This window comes from Canis lupus, chromosome 9 (genome assembly GCF_011100685.1).
Source record: "Canis lupus familiaris isolate Mischka breed German Shepherd chromosome 9, alternate assembly UU_Cfam_GSD_1.0, whole genome shotgun sequence".
Classification (NCBI taxonomy): Eukaryota; Metazoa; Chordata; class Mammalia; order Carnivora; family Canidae; genus Canis; species Canis lupus.
In genome coordinates this window covers 27,036,580-27,051,251 of record NC_049230.1, presented here as the reverse complement: position 1 = coordinate 27,051,251, position 14,672 = coordinate 27,036,580, and the positions used below count along the sequence as shown (strand labels likewise).

The 14,672-nt window shown below is 40.0% G+C and overlaps 1 protein-coding gene across 5 annotated transcripts in view; it reads right to left on the bottom strand.

Moving 5' to 3' along the window:
• Nucleotides 1-14,672, bottom strand: part of UTP18 (UTP18 small subunit processome component) — a 42,436-nt gene that overhangs the window by 19,673 nt on the left and 8,091 nt on the right. For all 5 annotated transcript variants that reach the window (XR_005364511.1, XM_038547748.1, XM_038547745.1 and 2 more), the window contains 6 exons: nucleotides 12,317-12,384; nucleotides 8,756-8,844; nucleotides 6,497-6,622; nucleotides 6,224-6,398; nucleotides 586-686; nucleotides 249-339 (listed from right to left, as the gene is read on the bottom strand). Coding sequence is in view for 4 of the 5 variants with exons in the window: in XM_038547748.1 (XP_038403676.1) it covers nucleotides 249-339; nucleotides 586-686; nucleotides 6,224-6,398; nucleotides 6,497-6,622; nucleotides 8,756-8,844; nucleotides 12,317-12,384 (650 nt within the window). In the remaining variant the exon portion in view is untranslated. The remainder of the gene's footprint in view (nucleotides 1-248; nucleotides 340-585; nucleotides 687-6,223; nucleotides 6,399-6,496; nucleotides 6,623-8,755; nucleotides 8,845-12,316; nucleotides 12,385-14,672) is intronic.

The window sequence follows — 14,672 nt, the reverse complement described above, 5'->3', positions numbered from 1 at the left end:
TTGGCCCAGGGCACGATCCTGGAGACCCGGGATCGAGTCCCACGTCGGGCTCCCGGTGCATGGAGCCTGCTTCTCCCTCTGCCTGTGTCTCTGCCTCTCTCTCTGTGTGACTATCATAAATAAATAAATAAATAAATAAATAAATAAATAAATAAATAAATAAATAAATAAATAAATAAATAAATAAATAAATAAAATTTTAAAAAAAAGGAAAAGAAAAGCTTTAGATGATCATGTCATTAACTTACCTGAAGAGGCATATACTTTCTTGCTATCTGAAGAGAATGTGGACGCTGCAACCCTCCCATTAATTTTCATGCTACCAATCAATTCTTTAGTCTGGAAGAATAACAAATATTACTTATCAAAATGCTAAGAGGTGCATGGAAGAATCACACTGGCTCAGTGGGATTCGTAGTACCTACTCAGCTGTGTTTGTCCCTACACTCGGAAGCTCTTCCCAAGTCCCACTGTGCCCCTCTGCTTAAGATGCAGATTTCAGGACACTGTGAGTTATGGTTCAAAGACTATCCCTACACTAAAATCTTATCCTAAAAGAACAAGCAACCACTAATAATGGTTCACCTTCATCGACAACAAATGAAGATATCCAGCAACACCGTTTATCAGCAAGAAGGACCCATCTGGAGAGACTTCAAAGCTCCTCACTAGCTTCTCTTTCAAACCTAAGAGAGGAGACAAATCAATAAGAATTAATATGTTGGTTTTTTTAAGGATTTTATTTATTTATTCATGAGAGAGACAGAGAGGGGCAGAGACATAGGTAGAGGGAGAAGCAAGCTCCCAGTGGGAAGCATGATGCAGGACTCAATCCCAGGACCCCGGGATCCCAGGAGCCAAAGGCGGAGGCTCACCCACTGAGCCACCTAGGCATCCCTAATATGGTTTTCTGTAACATTATCATTCACTGGCAATTGAGAATTTCTTTTAAAACATCTAAATGCCTCAAACTAAACCAAAAGTAGGCTCACACTGAGTGAGTCTGACCCAAATAAAGGTCATTACAAAGTGCTTACTCTTCTTCTCTGTCTTGGTTAACATTCACCATTTGAACTGCAGCCAGAGATTCAGCTCTCCGAATAGTAAACGTACCAACTAATTTTCCAAATGTAAATGGTGATATCTGTAATTAACTAAAAGGATAAATTATACTTCTTTGTCACAAAGTTCATTTACCAGGAGGGAAATATACAGCCATGAGAGACAGCTAAAACACAGTAACATACTGTAACTAGTTGCTGACTACCAACTAAACAGCCCATGATGAAGCAGTCTAGTCTTAACTAGGTAGAGGCAAAAAGGAAAAACTAAATAAACAAATAAGAAAGGAAAAAAAGAAAACCACAAAGTGTCAATGTATTCAAGAGTTGATTAGCTTCCGAAAATGTGACTTGTATAACCTAATCACATGAGCTAAGTATATAGAGTATTGATTTGCTTAATTACAAAGGGACATACTCTTTTTTCCATGCCTAAAAGGCTCATACTGACCATACCGAAGACTCTATCAAGATGACTTAGTGAGCAAACTTAACTCATTAAAAAATTGTCTAATAGAAAGGATACATAAATAGGTACAACTGGCTACCTCTAGGGAAGGGAAGCAGGTGGCCAGGGAGACAGACCAGGGGAAACTTTTCACTCTTCACCCTTTTTTATGTACTGGATTTTTGCACCAAATGAATGCACTGCTTGATCAAAAAGTATTATTTCAAAAAATGTTTAAGTTGCTAAGTTAATATAGTCATCAGAATAAATACATTTAGAAAAATCTAGTGAAGAACCCTTGTTCCTCTACAGGAAAATGCTAGTTAAGGCTCCCACAGACGATCTTTTATCCTATTAACAGTTTTTGTCTAAATGGTTCAAAAATCCTACAAAACTGGGCCTCCCACTCTAGTGCTGCCCCAGGGACTATACCCTAGGTCTCTTGATGGAAATCAATCCAGATAAAATTTTCAATTACTGGGGTTACTCCTCCACTATGAATCTATTCCATCTAGGATAATTTTCATCCCCCACTCTGGTCAAAATTTACATTCTGACTACAGTATACAGAAACAGCTCCAAACAAAAGGAAAATCCCATCACATGATGAAGCAGGGAAGGGAGGCTAGTTCCAGCAGTGTAGAGCTGGAAACTCCTCCAGACCAAATCTTACTGACACAGAAGAAATATGAGAACTAAATGGCCTACAGCTGGGGACCACCACACCCACAGAGGAATACGGACTGCACATGTATCATGAGAGCCACAGGGAACAAAGTTCTCTCATACTGGGCAGAGACAGACCTGGTGTGGCAGCAAAAGGCAAAGTGCCAAAGGGCTCATTACACAGTGCCTGCTCTCTGCCCACAGCTGGCTAAAAGACCTTATGCCTGAGTAAGCTTGTTGTTCTGAGGGAACTCAAGAAAGGGGGAGGGGGGGTCTTTCAGAAGTAAACACTAGACTTGCAGCAAATTAAGTCTGGTAGTTGATTTAGCAATTAATTGAAAAAAAAAAAAAATAAGATAACAGTATTTTCATCCAAAACTTACAGCATACCAGTTATACGTATATAGCATTTTACTTTTAACCTCGCAAAAAGTGGTAATAAATGCTAATATCAACATTTTAATTACTTTTAACAAACGCTGAATCTGGGATCCCTGGGTGGCTCAGCGGTTTGGCGCCTGCCTTTGGCCCAGGGCGCGATCCTGGAGACCCAGGATCGAATCCCACGTCGGGCTCCCGGTGCATGGAGCCTGCTTCTCCCTCTGCCTGTGTCTCTGCCTCTCTCTCTCTGTGTGTGTGACTATCATAAATAAATAAAAATTAAAAAAAAAAAAAAACAAACGCTGAATCTTCCAAAATAGGAACCAGATAAAATATGTATGACCTTGCCAAAGAAAATATAATGCTTTAAAGATACCAGATATGGACATGTGGGTGGTTCAGTGATTGAGCATCTGCCTTTGGCCCAGGTTGTGATCCCAGGGTCTGGGGACCAAGCTCCACATTGGGCTCCTTGTGAGGAGCCTGCTTCTTCCTCTGCCTGTGTCTCTGCCTCTCTCTCTGTGTCTCTTATGAATAAACAAAAAACCTTTTAAAAATAAAAATAAATAAAATAAAGACACCAGATAGAAATCTTTTTACAGATCTGTGAATGAGATTTTTAGGTCAACTAATGAACAAGTGATAAGAAAAAGAATGGCCAATTTAATCATAATAGTGCCAAATTCCGTAAGATGGAAAGTGGACTGTGATGGGACAGATTATATGTTACTCCTAAAATGGTGGCAATTACTTACTGCTAACTGAGCACTTACCATGTGGTTGTACTCATGGTAAAAATTTTCTCTTTTGAATAAAGTGATGGTTACCAGAAGGAAGGGGAGTCGAGGGATGGGGGAATGGGTTAACTAGGTGATGGGGATTAAGGCGTGTACTTGTGATAAGCACCAGGTGATGTATGGAAGTGCTGAATCACTATATTGTACACTTGAAACAGAACACTGTATGCTAACTGGAATTAAAATAAAAACTAGAAAAATAAAACTAAAAAAAAATTTTTTTAATTTTTTAAAGATTATGTATTTATTCATGATAGAAAGAGAGAGACAGACAGAGGCAGAGACACAGGCAGAGAGAGAAGGAGGACCCATGCAGGGAGCTCAATGCGATACTTGATCCTGGGTCTCCAAGATAAGGTCCTGGGCTGAAGGCGGCGCTAAACCACTGAGCCACCCGAGCTGCCCTAAATTTACCTTTTTTAATATTTAGGACCCTCAGCTTTATACAAAGAGAAAACTGAAGCTCCGACATTACCACACCTTTGAGTATTATGCTTATAATCAAAATGGCTGCCTGACCAACTAATTTAATTCCCAAATGGTCAGATTCCTCATGTGTTTACCTAGAACAAGATCTCTCTTAAGAACTGTCCCTCTAGAAAAAAAAAGAAAAAAAAGAAAGAAAGAAAGAAAAGAAAGAATTGTCCTTCTAGGGACATCTGAGCGGCTTAGTGGTGAGTGTTTGCCTTTGGCTGAGGGCATGATCCTGCAGTCCCAGGATGGAGTCCCACATCGGGCTCCCTGCATGGAGCTTGCTTCTCCTTCTGCCTGTGTCTCTGCCTCTCTCTCTGTGTCTATCTCATGAATGAATAAATAAACAAATAATCTTTTTAAAAAATTGTCCTTCTAAATAATATAACAGAAACTGCTTCTGGACTAGTTTGAACTAGTAATCTGGGGTGCTCAACCTTTTTGTGTCAGTCTAGTGAAACATATGGTCCCCTTCTTGTTGTTCAAAAACTTTCTTAACTGAAGGACATGCTAAACCTCAGTTATAGGTTAGTAAAAATAAAGATGTAATATTCTTCTCAACTGACTTCACAGACCTCTAAATTCTATCAGAGAATTTTGAGTCCCTGGACCCCATATTATGAGCACCATCGGGTTAATGGAACAAACCATCAATTCAGAATTCTTTAGAATCCATCAATTCTGTATTCATTTTTTAAATTTACATTTAAGACAAATTTACATATGTATACGTTTGCATATTCTAACCAGTCAGCAATTTCTCCCTCCATCCTAACGTCCTTCATTAATTTGAGTCATTTATAGTGTTTTATAAGACTGAAAATAGTGTTCAACAACCAACCCACAAAAGGAAATACACTTAACTTTATCATTATCATCATTATTGCCAAGCTATGCTTATAGAGGAAAGAATAAGAGAGGAAATACTGAGAGGGAAAGGCAAATGCCACGTCTCAGAATAAACTAGCAATTAGATCCACACTCCTGCGTACCAGCAGATTCCATGGTAAACATCACTAACTGTATCTTGGCCAACCCCGGGTTTTGCTATTCACAAAAGGATGGAAGGCAAGGATGGAAAAAACCCTGTACCTTTTCATTTAGAAGAACAGAACGTGAAAAAAGTTAACAACTATATGCTGTTTTCTGCTTCAATACGGGTAGACTGGTTAAGCCTTTTCAACTCAAAGTGAGGTCAGCATCACCTAAGTGCTTGTTAAAAATACAGAATCAGGCCCACTTCACACCTAGAGAATCAGTCTGTGCTTTAACCAGATCCCCAGGTGATTCATATGCACATTACTGAGAAGCACGGGGTTAAAACATGCTTCAACTAAGAACCCACATGGAAAGTATCACCAAGTGTCAGGGAACACAGAAAACAGAAGACTGGAAACACTGAAAAGAAACACCATAAATGTTTCTGAAGTTGGTCTCATTCACTTTGAACAGTTAGAAAAAAAAGCTGTAAAGAGCTACCCTTGTCCTTTACAGCCCCAAACATACCTACAGTGTAACAGGGAAACTCCAGGAAGCCAGAGCATCATTAACGCCACCTCCCAACACTTACAATGCTAACCCAGCCAACCTCACTATAAGGGCCTAGGTTCACATAGGGTTCATAAAGGTGTCACTGGATTTTGTGGTGATATGCGGAGGGGAAGAATGGGAAGAGTAGAAGAAGATACATTTTCACCTAATAAAAATATTTTTTAAAATAGTCTTTAAAATACATTATGATGTCCAAAAGCAACGCTTACTTCCTTTAAATGTAAACCAAAACTCTATTATAACACACACGAGAGGAACAAGAGAGAACCCAAATTTCCTGAAGACCAGAGAGGTGAAATACTTTGAGGACTTGGGACTCAAGTCTTCTAGCTCTCAAGCTCTTGCTGCTGCATCAACTGCTAATTTTACAGCCAAGCATTTCCAGTTGCTTTTCTGCTCTAGGAGAAAAAAATTCCAATTTTCCCATAAGCACTCAATAAAAAGTTCACTACTTTCATTTGGATGTGTTATCTCAACACAATGACATACCCTGAATGCTAAAACTAAAGATACTCTCATTTTTAAGAATCCAATGGGGGGTGGGGGGGGGTGGGCAGCCCCGGTGGCGCAGCGGTTTAGCGCCGCCTGCAGCCCACGGCATGATCTGGAGACCCTGGATCGAGTCCCACGTCAGGCTCTCTGCATAGAGCCTGCTTCTCCCTCTGCCTGTGTCTCTGCCTCTCTCTCTCTCTGCATCTCTATGAATAAATAAAAATCTTTAAAAAAAAAAAAAAGAGAAAAAAGAATCCAATGGGGGGAAAGTGGTTGTAAACACTGTTAAATTGAACTCAGCTGTGGGGCTGGCAGGGAAGAGGGGTGATCAGCTGCATGTGCAAGAGAAACCTTACCTCTCACTTGATGCACAGGAATTAACTTTCCAGCCAGCATATCATAGACATAAAGAACCTTGCTGTGGATACTCGTGGCTAAAACCTCTTCTCCATTAGCACTAAAACAAGCCTTATAGATTGGAAACTTTTCCAAATAGATGCTCTGGATTTTAGGATTTGTTCTTCCATCAACCTATAAGGAAATGCAAACATTCCTTTTGGTTATTTCCTAGACTCTATATCCTGGGAGTAAATACTACTGACTATAAGTTTTAATTTAAAAATGCATACCTGAAACAGCGATACAGCATTATCTAGTGCAGCAACCATCACAACCTGAGCACGAGGATGGAACTGCACAGAGGAAATCCTAGCAGTAGTGGGACGTTCCGCATTAGCATGCTGACAGTTCTTTATCTATAGAAAAATAAACCTAGAATTTAATCACTACAAATGGGTTAACATTATTTTTTTTAAATCATAAAGAAAAGACATAACACAGCTCATGATGCAGAAGACAGGGCACTGGAGGGGTGCCTGGGTGGCTCAGTTAAGCAGTTGCCTTTGGCTTAGGTCATGATTTCAGGGTCCAGGGATCGAGCCCCCTTATCAGGCTCCCTGCTCAGTGGGCAGCCTGTTTCTCCCTCTTCCTTTGCCCCTCCCCCTGCTTGTGCTCCCTCTCAGACAGATAGATAAAATCTTAAAAAAAAGTGCACTGGAAAGGTAACCAGAAGACCACAGCTCTGCTACCAACTAGCAAGTCATTTTACTATACAATAATCCATTTTTACCTTCTTTCAAATGAAGGGATGAAATCGTTAAGGTCTTAGAGCATCAGGATACAGTCATTTTCTCATGATACACCCATATAAATTACGATACTCTGACTTCCAGAAATTTTTTACTTAAAACTGCTACTTTAGCATCTTTACATTCATGGAACAAAATAAGAGGTACTACATAATTATCCCCGTGGTTCTGTGGTTGGCATGCATAGCTTATGTTCTCCCCATAGAACACATGGCTCCTAGTTTAAAGCAATGATGACCTCATACATCTAGGCTATTTTCAGCTATTTCTTGGTTTTTGTGGGTTATTCTCTATATATTAAAACTTCAATTATATCAGGTGCCTAAGTGGCTCAGTTAGGCGTCTGCCTTCGGCTCAGGTCATGATCGCAAGGTCCTGGGATTGAGCTGTGTGTTGAGTTCCCTGCTCATCAGGAAGCCTGCCTCTCCCTTTCCCTCTGCCTCTCTCCTTGCTTGTGTGCTTTCTTTCTCTGTGAAATAAGTAAATAAAAAAATTTTCAAAACAAATAAAAATTAAAAATTACACAAAAGATAAAGTGAGTACTATGTGTATATTTCGTTTGTAACAAATGGAGTTAGAGTTTTATGGTAACTGCAATTTTGGGGAAATGAATTTACCCTATGAAGGGCTGAGTAAACTACCTTCATAAGGTAAAGGAAGCACAAATACTGTCTCCCAGTAATTTGTCATAATAGGGTTCCCTCCCCCATCTAAAGCATGCCACCATTTTATAATGGGGAAAAAAATGTATGTCAGAGAGAGATCTAATTATTTAACAGACATTTAACTGAAGCACTATGTTGGGCAGGCACTTGGTTACCACAATGAACAAGTTAGATACAGTGATGAGAAAGAAAGTAACTAGTGTGGACCACTTACACAAGATAGTCAGGAAGGACCTAAGTGTCATTTGAGGGGAAAGGTACCAATGGGCTGGCCATTAACAATGCCTGACAGACAGACAGGCAGGACAAAGAGCAAAAGTTCTAAGGCGAGAAAGGACTCAACATGTTTAAGAAACAGAAAGAAGACCTAGGGAATGTAGGTAGGAAGTAAGGGGAAAACTTCTGAGATGAAATTTCAGACGTGGGCAGATGCCAGGTTATGAAGAGCAGTGTAGAATGTGAAAAAGAATTCAGAAGTTTTGGGATGCCTGGGTGGCTCAGTTGTTGAGTGTCTGCCTTTGGCTCAGGGAGATCCCCAGCTCCCGGGATGAAGTCCCACATTAGGCTCCCTGTGGGGAGTCTGCTTCTCCCTCCGCCTAGGTCTCTGCCTTTCTCTCTGTGTCTCTAATGAATAATCTAAAAAAAAAAAAAAAAAAAAAGAATTCAGAAGTTTTCAAAAAGTGATGAAAAGTGATATGACCTGATGTTTTATTTTTGGAAGACCCTCCTGGGTAGTACTAAATGAAGAATAGGAAGAGTAAAGTGGAAGTGAGAGGCGAGTCACACAAAGTGACTGCAGTACGCGATACAGGAGGTTAAGAGATGACGACAACATAAACCAGGCTAGCGCCCGTGGAAATTAAAGAAGGGTTAAAAGAAACCTTGAAGAAGTCAAACACAATTGTCAAAAGATCCCTGGGGACCTAATTTAATCTTCTTGACCATTTCCGCAGAAGAATAAACAACAGCAATACATTTAATCCCACAGAGAACGCGAACCCATACATTTGCAATCGGGAAGCATTCTGGGTTTCAGAGGTAGTTGGGCTAGAGGCCCCATTTCCCTGACTCTCACCTTTAGGATTCCTTTAGGAAGTGAAGTTGATGTGGATATGAAATTCCCAGTCCTTTGCAACAGATCATCTTCATCCTCTTCACTTTCATCTAAGTCAAACAAACCCACAGGCTGAGCTTTAGAATCAATGAGATGGCCGTTACCTTCCCCAAATGTCTGTATTTCAAACTTCGACTCCCCCCATTCCAGCCTCCAATCTCAATCACTTTATTACGCTGCAGTTGGTAAAACAGCAAAATAAACCTGAAGGGGAGGGGGAAAATAACACAGAATCCAATATATATGGTTAAAAGAAAAGCCTGACTCTGGAATGAAACATCTACCTTCACAGACAAGGATGCAAGAAAATAAAAGTTAAAGGCAGTATTTAATTTCAGAAGAACAATTCGTAATTATGGCAAAATGGCTAATAAGATAGACAGCATATCTAGCTTAACTCACATGAAAAAGAACTAGCACGTTTAGATGAATGAGATCAAGGTCGGCAAACTGAGTATCAGAAATTCAAAGAGAGCTAACAGGGCTGCCTTCCTCCTGATGGTTCTACTAAAGAGACCCAAGGAGCTGAGCAATATTTTTAAAATACTCGCAGGGAGAAGAGACCAAAAAACTGCACAAAAAGCCCTCTGAGGTTCTTAAGGGGGTCTGGTAAACCACCAGGCTTCAGGAGGGGGTCACAAAAGGCTACTCAGGGACTAAAGGTAAAATCAAAGAATTATAAGAAAATCCTCCATGAATTGAAACCCAGCTCTCAATCTTTTCAATCTCTCACTGGAATAAGATGCTGTGGGACTGCTAGTGCCCCTTACCCAGTCACTACTCAGAAACAAACGTACAAATTCTCTGGAGGAAAATATATCCTGGTCTTCTTATTAAGCAATACTATTTACTACAGTGTCCAGCACTCAATGAAATGTAACTAGGTCAGTAATGACAAGGTAGGGCAACCTGATTGAAAACCTAAGGAATAACTGACAATCTCCGCAGGTGATCTAAATAACTGAGTTTTTCAGACATAAGCTTTTAAAACATTCTGTTGAGAGGTGCCTGAGTCAGTTAAGTGGCTGCTTCAGCTCAGGTCATGAACCCCAGCTCCTGCTCAGTGGCGAGTCTGCTTCTCCCTCTGCTGCTCCCCCTGCTTGTGCTTTCTCCTTCTCTCTCTCCAATAATTACACAAAACATTTTTTTTTTAAAGATTTTATTTATTTATTCATGATGGTCACAGAGAGAGAGAGAGAGAGAGAGAGAGGCAGAGACACAGGCAGAGGGAGAAGCGGGCTCCATGCACCGGGAGCCCGACGTGGGATTCGATCCCGGGTCTCCAGGATCGCGCCCTGGGCCAAAGGCAGGCGCCAAACCGCTGCGCCACCCAGGGATCCCCACAAAACATTTTTTTTTTTTTAATTTTTTATTTATTTATGATAGTCACAGAGAGAGAGAGGCAGAGACACAGGCAGAGGGAGAAGCAGGCTCCATGCACCGGGAGCCCGATGTGGGACTCGATCCCGGGTCTCCAGGATCGCGCCCTGGGCCAAAGGCAGGCGCCAAACCGCTGCGCCACCCAGGGATCCCCACAAAACATTTTTTTAAAGTAAGTTATTATGTTTAAAATGTTCAAGAATAATGAAAGACAATATTCAGAATTGAACCAGAGAACCAGATTATTAAAAAAACAGCTAAACGCAAATTCTAGAACTGAAAATTATAATAGTTAAAACTAAAACCCCAGTGGATGTTTTTAACGGCATATAAAAATTAGCTGGAGAGACAATCAGTGCTCTGGAAAATGGATCAGAAAAAAAATATCCAGACTAAAGTACAGAAAGTAAAAAGGATGGAAAATGCAAAAAAGAACACAAAATAGGTTTTAAAAAATAAATAAAAACATTTAACACACATGTAATTGGTGGACCAGAAGAAAAAGAAGACTGGAACAGCAACAGTATTTGAAAAGATGATCAGTGAGAATTTCCAAAACTTAAAAAAGACATCAAGTTAGATTCAAAAGCACTGTTAAGATCAAGCAGAATACAAAGCAAGCTAAAAAGATCTGGGCTGGAGGATGGGAGGAGATAAACGAACAACACAGCAACAACGAAACAATCCATCATATTAAGAAATTAACTGTTGATTTTTGAAGGCCTATGATGATACGATGATAGTATTCTAATTACACTTAAAATTTTTACAATCTATAGACTTATTTTTTCTAAACTGTATACTTTTAAAAGGTAGGACTTTTTGCCTTTTTTACTTTCTTTTACCTGTTTATCTATAATAGATGTTGCAGAAAAGATTATTGCAGTGGATAAAGTCAGACTATATCACTAATTCTTTCAACCTCTAAAGTATGTGGCTGGAAACATGGAGGTAACTTTTGACTTAGTAACAGATTGAATTTTCTAACGTAATTACAGAAAACAACAGGTTCCTTATATATGTGCTCCCTGTAGTTGAAGTCCATGAGGACGGGACTGCCAAGTAGGAAGAAAGGAAGGAGAAGTGGTGGTGGTAATCAAACAGATGCTTATCCAAAATCAAGGATGCTAAGGAGAGAGCTACTGCATTATATGGAAGGATATATTCCGACCTCCCTAATGGATTTCAAGTCAATTCCAAGTTCTAAAATATGTAACTCCAAGCACAAATCAAATCTTAGTAAGCTATCCACATTTATGATATCTAAACTCAAGGAATGGGATCCCTGGGTGGCGCAGCGGTTCGGCGCCTGCCTTTGGCCCAGGGCGCGATCCTGGAGACCCGGGATCGAATCCCACGTCGGGCTCCCGGTGCATGGAGCCTGCTTCTCCCTCTGTCTATGTCTCTGCCTCTCTCTCTCTCTCTGTGTGACTATCATAAATAAATAAAAATTCAAAAAAAATAATAAATAAATAAATAAATAAATAAATAAACTCAAGGAATGGGCAGCCCAGGTGGCTCAGCGGTTTAGTGCTGCCTTCAGCCCAGGGTGTGATCCTGGAGACCCGGGATCGAATCCTGCATTGGGCTTTCTGCATGGAGCCTGTTTCTCCACCTCTCTGTGTCTCATGAATAAATAAATAAAATATTAATAAATAAATAAACTTAAGGAGCTAAAAAGGACAAAGCAGTTATAATACAACCAAACTTAAAACCTGGAGTTGAAAAATGGGTCTTTACAAAGTGACTGATCATCTGGGCCTGATCTGACATGTGCTCCCCAGATATCTTATTTCCTAGTACACAGCTAGATTAGCTGCCAATGTCTTCAGAAGGGCTCTGAATGAAGAATAAGTCATTTTTCCTTAACCCTATGCAACATAATTCTGTTGAGAATGAAACATAATAAAACTCACCCATTGCTGTCCATACAACAGACAACATGCTATTAAGTAGTCTTATACTATTGTAAAAGAGCTTCCCTCAGAGAATTGGTAGACTTCGAAACCAAACACTTACAGGAGAGGGAAAAAAAAGACGTATTTGAAACACCAGGTTTTAATCAGCCTCATGAGAAAGCTCACGTAACAGAACAGCAACACAGATTTATTTACTAACTTAAACAGAGTTATCAATACTCACCATCTAAAGATGTTTTCTGCTTGTTAGTCTCTGCCCAGGCAGGTACTCCGCCCATGGCATGCTGGAATCTAAGCAAAAATACAAAGATGAAATTTTGTGTTAACTAAAAAATGTTCACAAAGCTTGAGAGATTTAAAGGGTATAGATTAGCTCACCCTTGAGAACATGCATAGAATCTCTGCCAAAGAAATTACGATCTTTAAGAACAGAAGGGCTACTTGCAGAGAATAGCCTTGCTTACATGGGAAACTTCTATGAACCTCTAATCATATAAACTAGTCTTAGATTTAGGACACCTGGATACATATTTGTTAATTATTTTTGTCTAGTTACATGTCTGTTTATTTGCTCATATCAACATATCTCAGATCTTAGGACTAAGTAAAGAACTCTGCTTATGGCTATAAACCAATGCTACAGTAATAGAGCACATGGTAAAACAGGTCTAAAAATAAAAGACCAGGTTGGTAAAAATATACAAAACACAATCACATATCCTTCGAATAAAATTGCACCAATTCACTCTGAAAAAAGTTAAGCTTTAGGAGAAGCGTAAGAAGCATATTCTTAAAGACTGGTTTCTGGAAGAGTACAGAGAGTCATTCTGTTTAATAGAGAAGTGCAGGCAAAGCTACCAAACTCAACCCACTGGCCATAAACAACTAGAAAACTGGATAAAATATATGAAACTGTTTTCAGAAATTGGACAACAACATAAAACTGTGATCGCTGAGAGAAAGGAAATAACAAGGTGGCGCTGCCATCCCAAGATTTTCCCCGGGAGGCAATTTTTTGAGACCCTGGCACAGAACCAAAGAGAAAAAGACTTGAAAGAGGCGGAGACAAATGAAAGTTGAGAGGCAATGGACAACAGAAGAGAAAAAGAAAGAGCCTAGGTGGTTCAGCAGGTTGGGTGACCAACTCTTGATTTCAGCTCAGGTCGTGATCACACAGTTGTGAGTTCAAGTCCCGCAGTGGAGCTCCATACTGGGTGTAGAGCCTACTTCAAAATAAGAAAAAAAAATTTAATTTAAAGAAAGGATTTACCTTAAAAAAAATAAATGCGGGTCGCCTGGGTGGCTCAGTCGCTGAGCGTCTGCCTTTGGCTCAGGGGGTGATCCCACAGTCCCAGGGTGGAGTCCCGCATCAGCCTCCCTACAGGGAGTCTGCTTCTCCCTCTGCCTGTGTCTCTGCCTCTCATGAATAAATAAAATCTTAAAAAAAAAAAAAATTAAAAATTGGGGATCCCTGGGTGGCTCCGCAGTTTAGCGCCTGTCTTTGGCCCAGGGAGTGATCCTGGAGTCCCAGAATCGAGTATCGCATCGGGCTCCAAGCATGGAGCCTGCTTCTCCTTCTGTGTCTCTGCCCCTCTCTCTCTCCCTCTCCATGTCTATGAATAAATAACAAATAAAATCTTTAAAAAAATTAAAAACTAAAATAATTTTTTTTAAAAAAAGGCACGTGTGTGGCTTAGTTGGTTAGGCATCTAACTCTTGATCTCAGCTCAGCTCTTGATCTCAGGGTCATGAGTTCAAGTCCCACATTGGGCTCCCTGATGGGCACGGAGACTACTTGAAAAAAAAAGCTCCAAAAATCTGCACAGGGGTCCACACACATTTTTGCTGAATACTAAGCTGAACATTCACAAGATGAAACTCCACGAGGTCCAGCAAAGAACCCTAGGGAGCTGGCGGATACACAACACCAGAGTTTAGACACTTGAATTCCAACCAGCCAAGGGAAGGTCCTTTTGGAAACTCAGGTCATTTAGCAGAGATGGCAGAAAGGGCATATCTCAGAAATGGGGGTCTAAATCAGCCTAGAGTAGATGCTACTCTGCAACAAAACTAAAAACCAGTCCTAAAAGTATTAAATTGATCCCCAAGCCAATTAATTGCCCCCTGATACAGACTCACTAAAAGTACTCAATCATTCAACACTCATTAAAAAGCAAAAATCAAAATCCAGACACTGATCAACTTAACATTCACACTGCCTAAAATCAAATCAAAATTTCTAGACATGCAGAAAAGCAGAAAAACATGAGCCACAACCAGTAGAAAAATCGGTCAACAGAAAGACACAGAAAACACACACATGACAAAATTAGCATACAAGGACTTCCAAAGAGTGAACACAAATATACTTAAGTATTTAAAGAGATTATAAGCGTAATAAAAATAGGAACAAAGCAAGACAAAAGGTCTCATGCTAAAAAGACCTTCTCTCAAGCTGAAAAATATACTTGAAATACAGATTCAAATGAATTTAACAATTCAAAAGACCACATACCATATGATTTCATTTATGTTTATGTTCTGGAAAAAGGAAATTTATTAAGAGAAAACAGACCAGT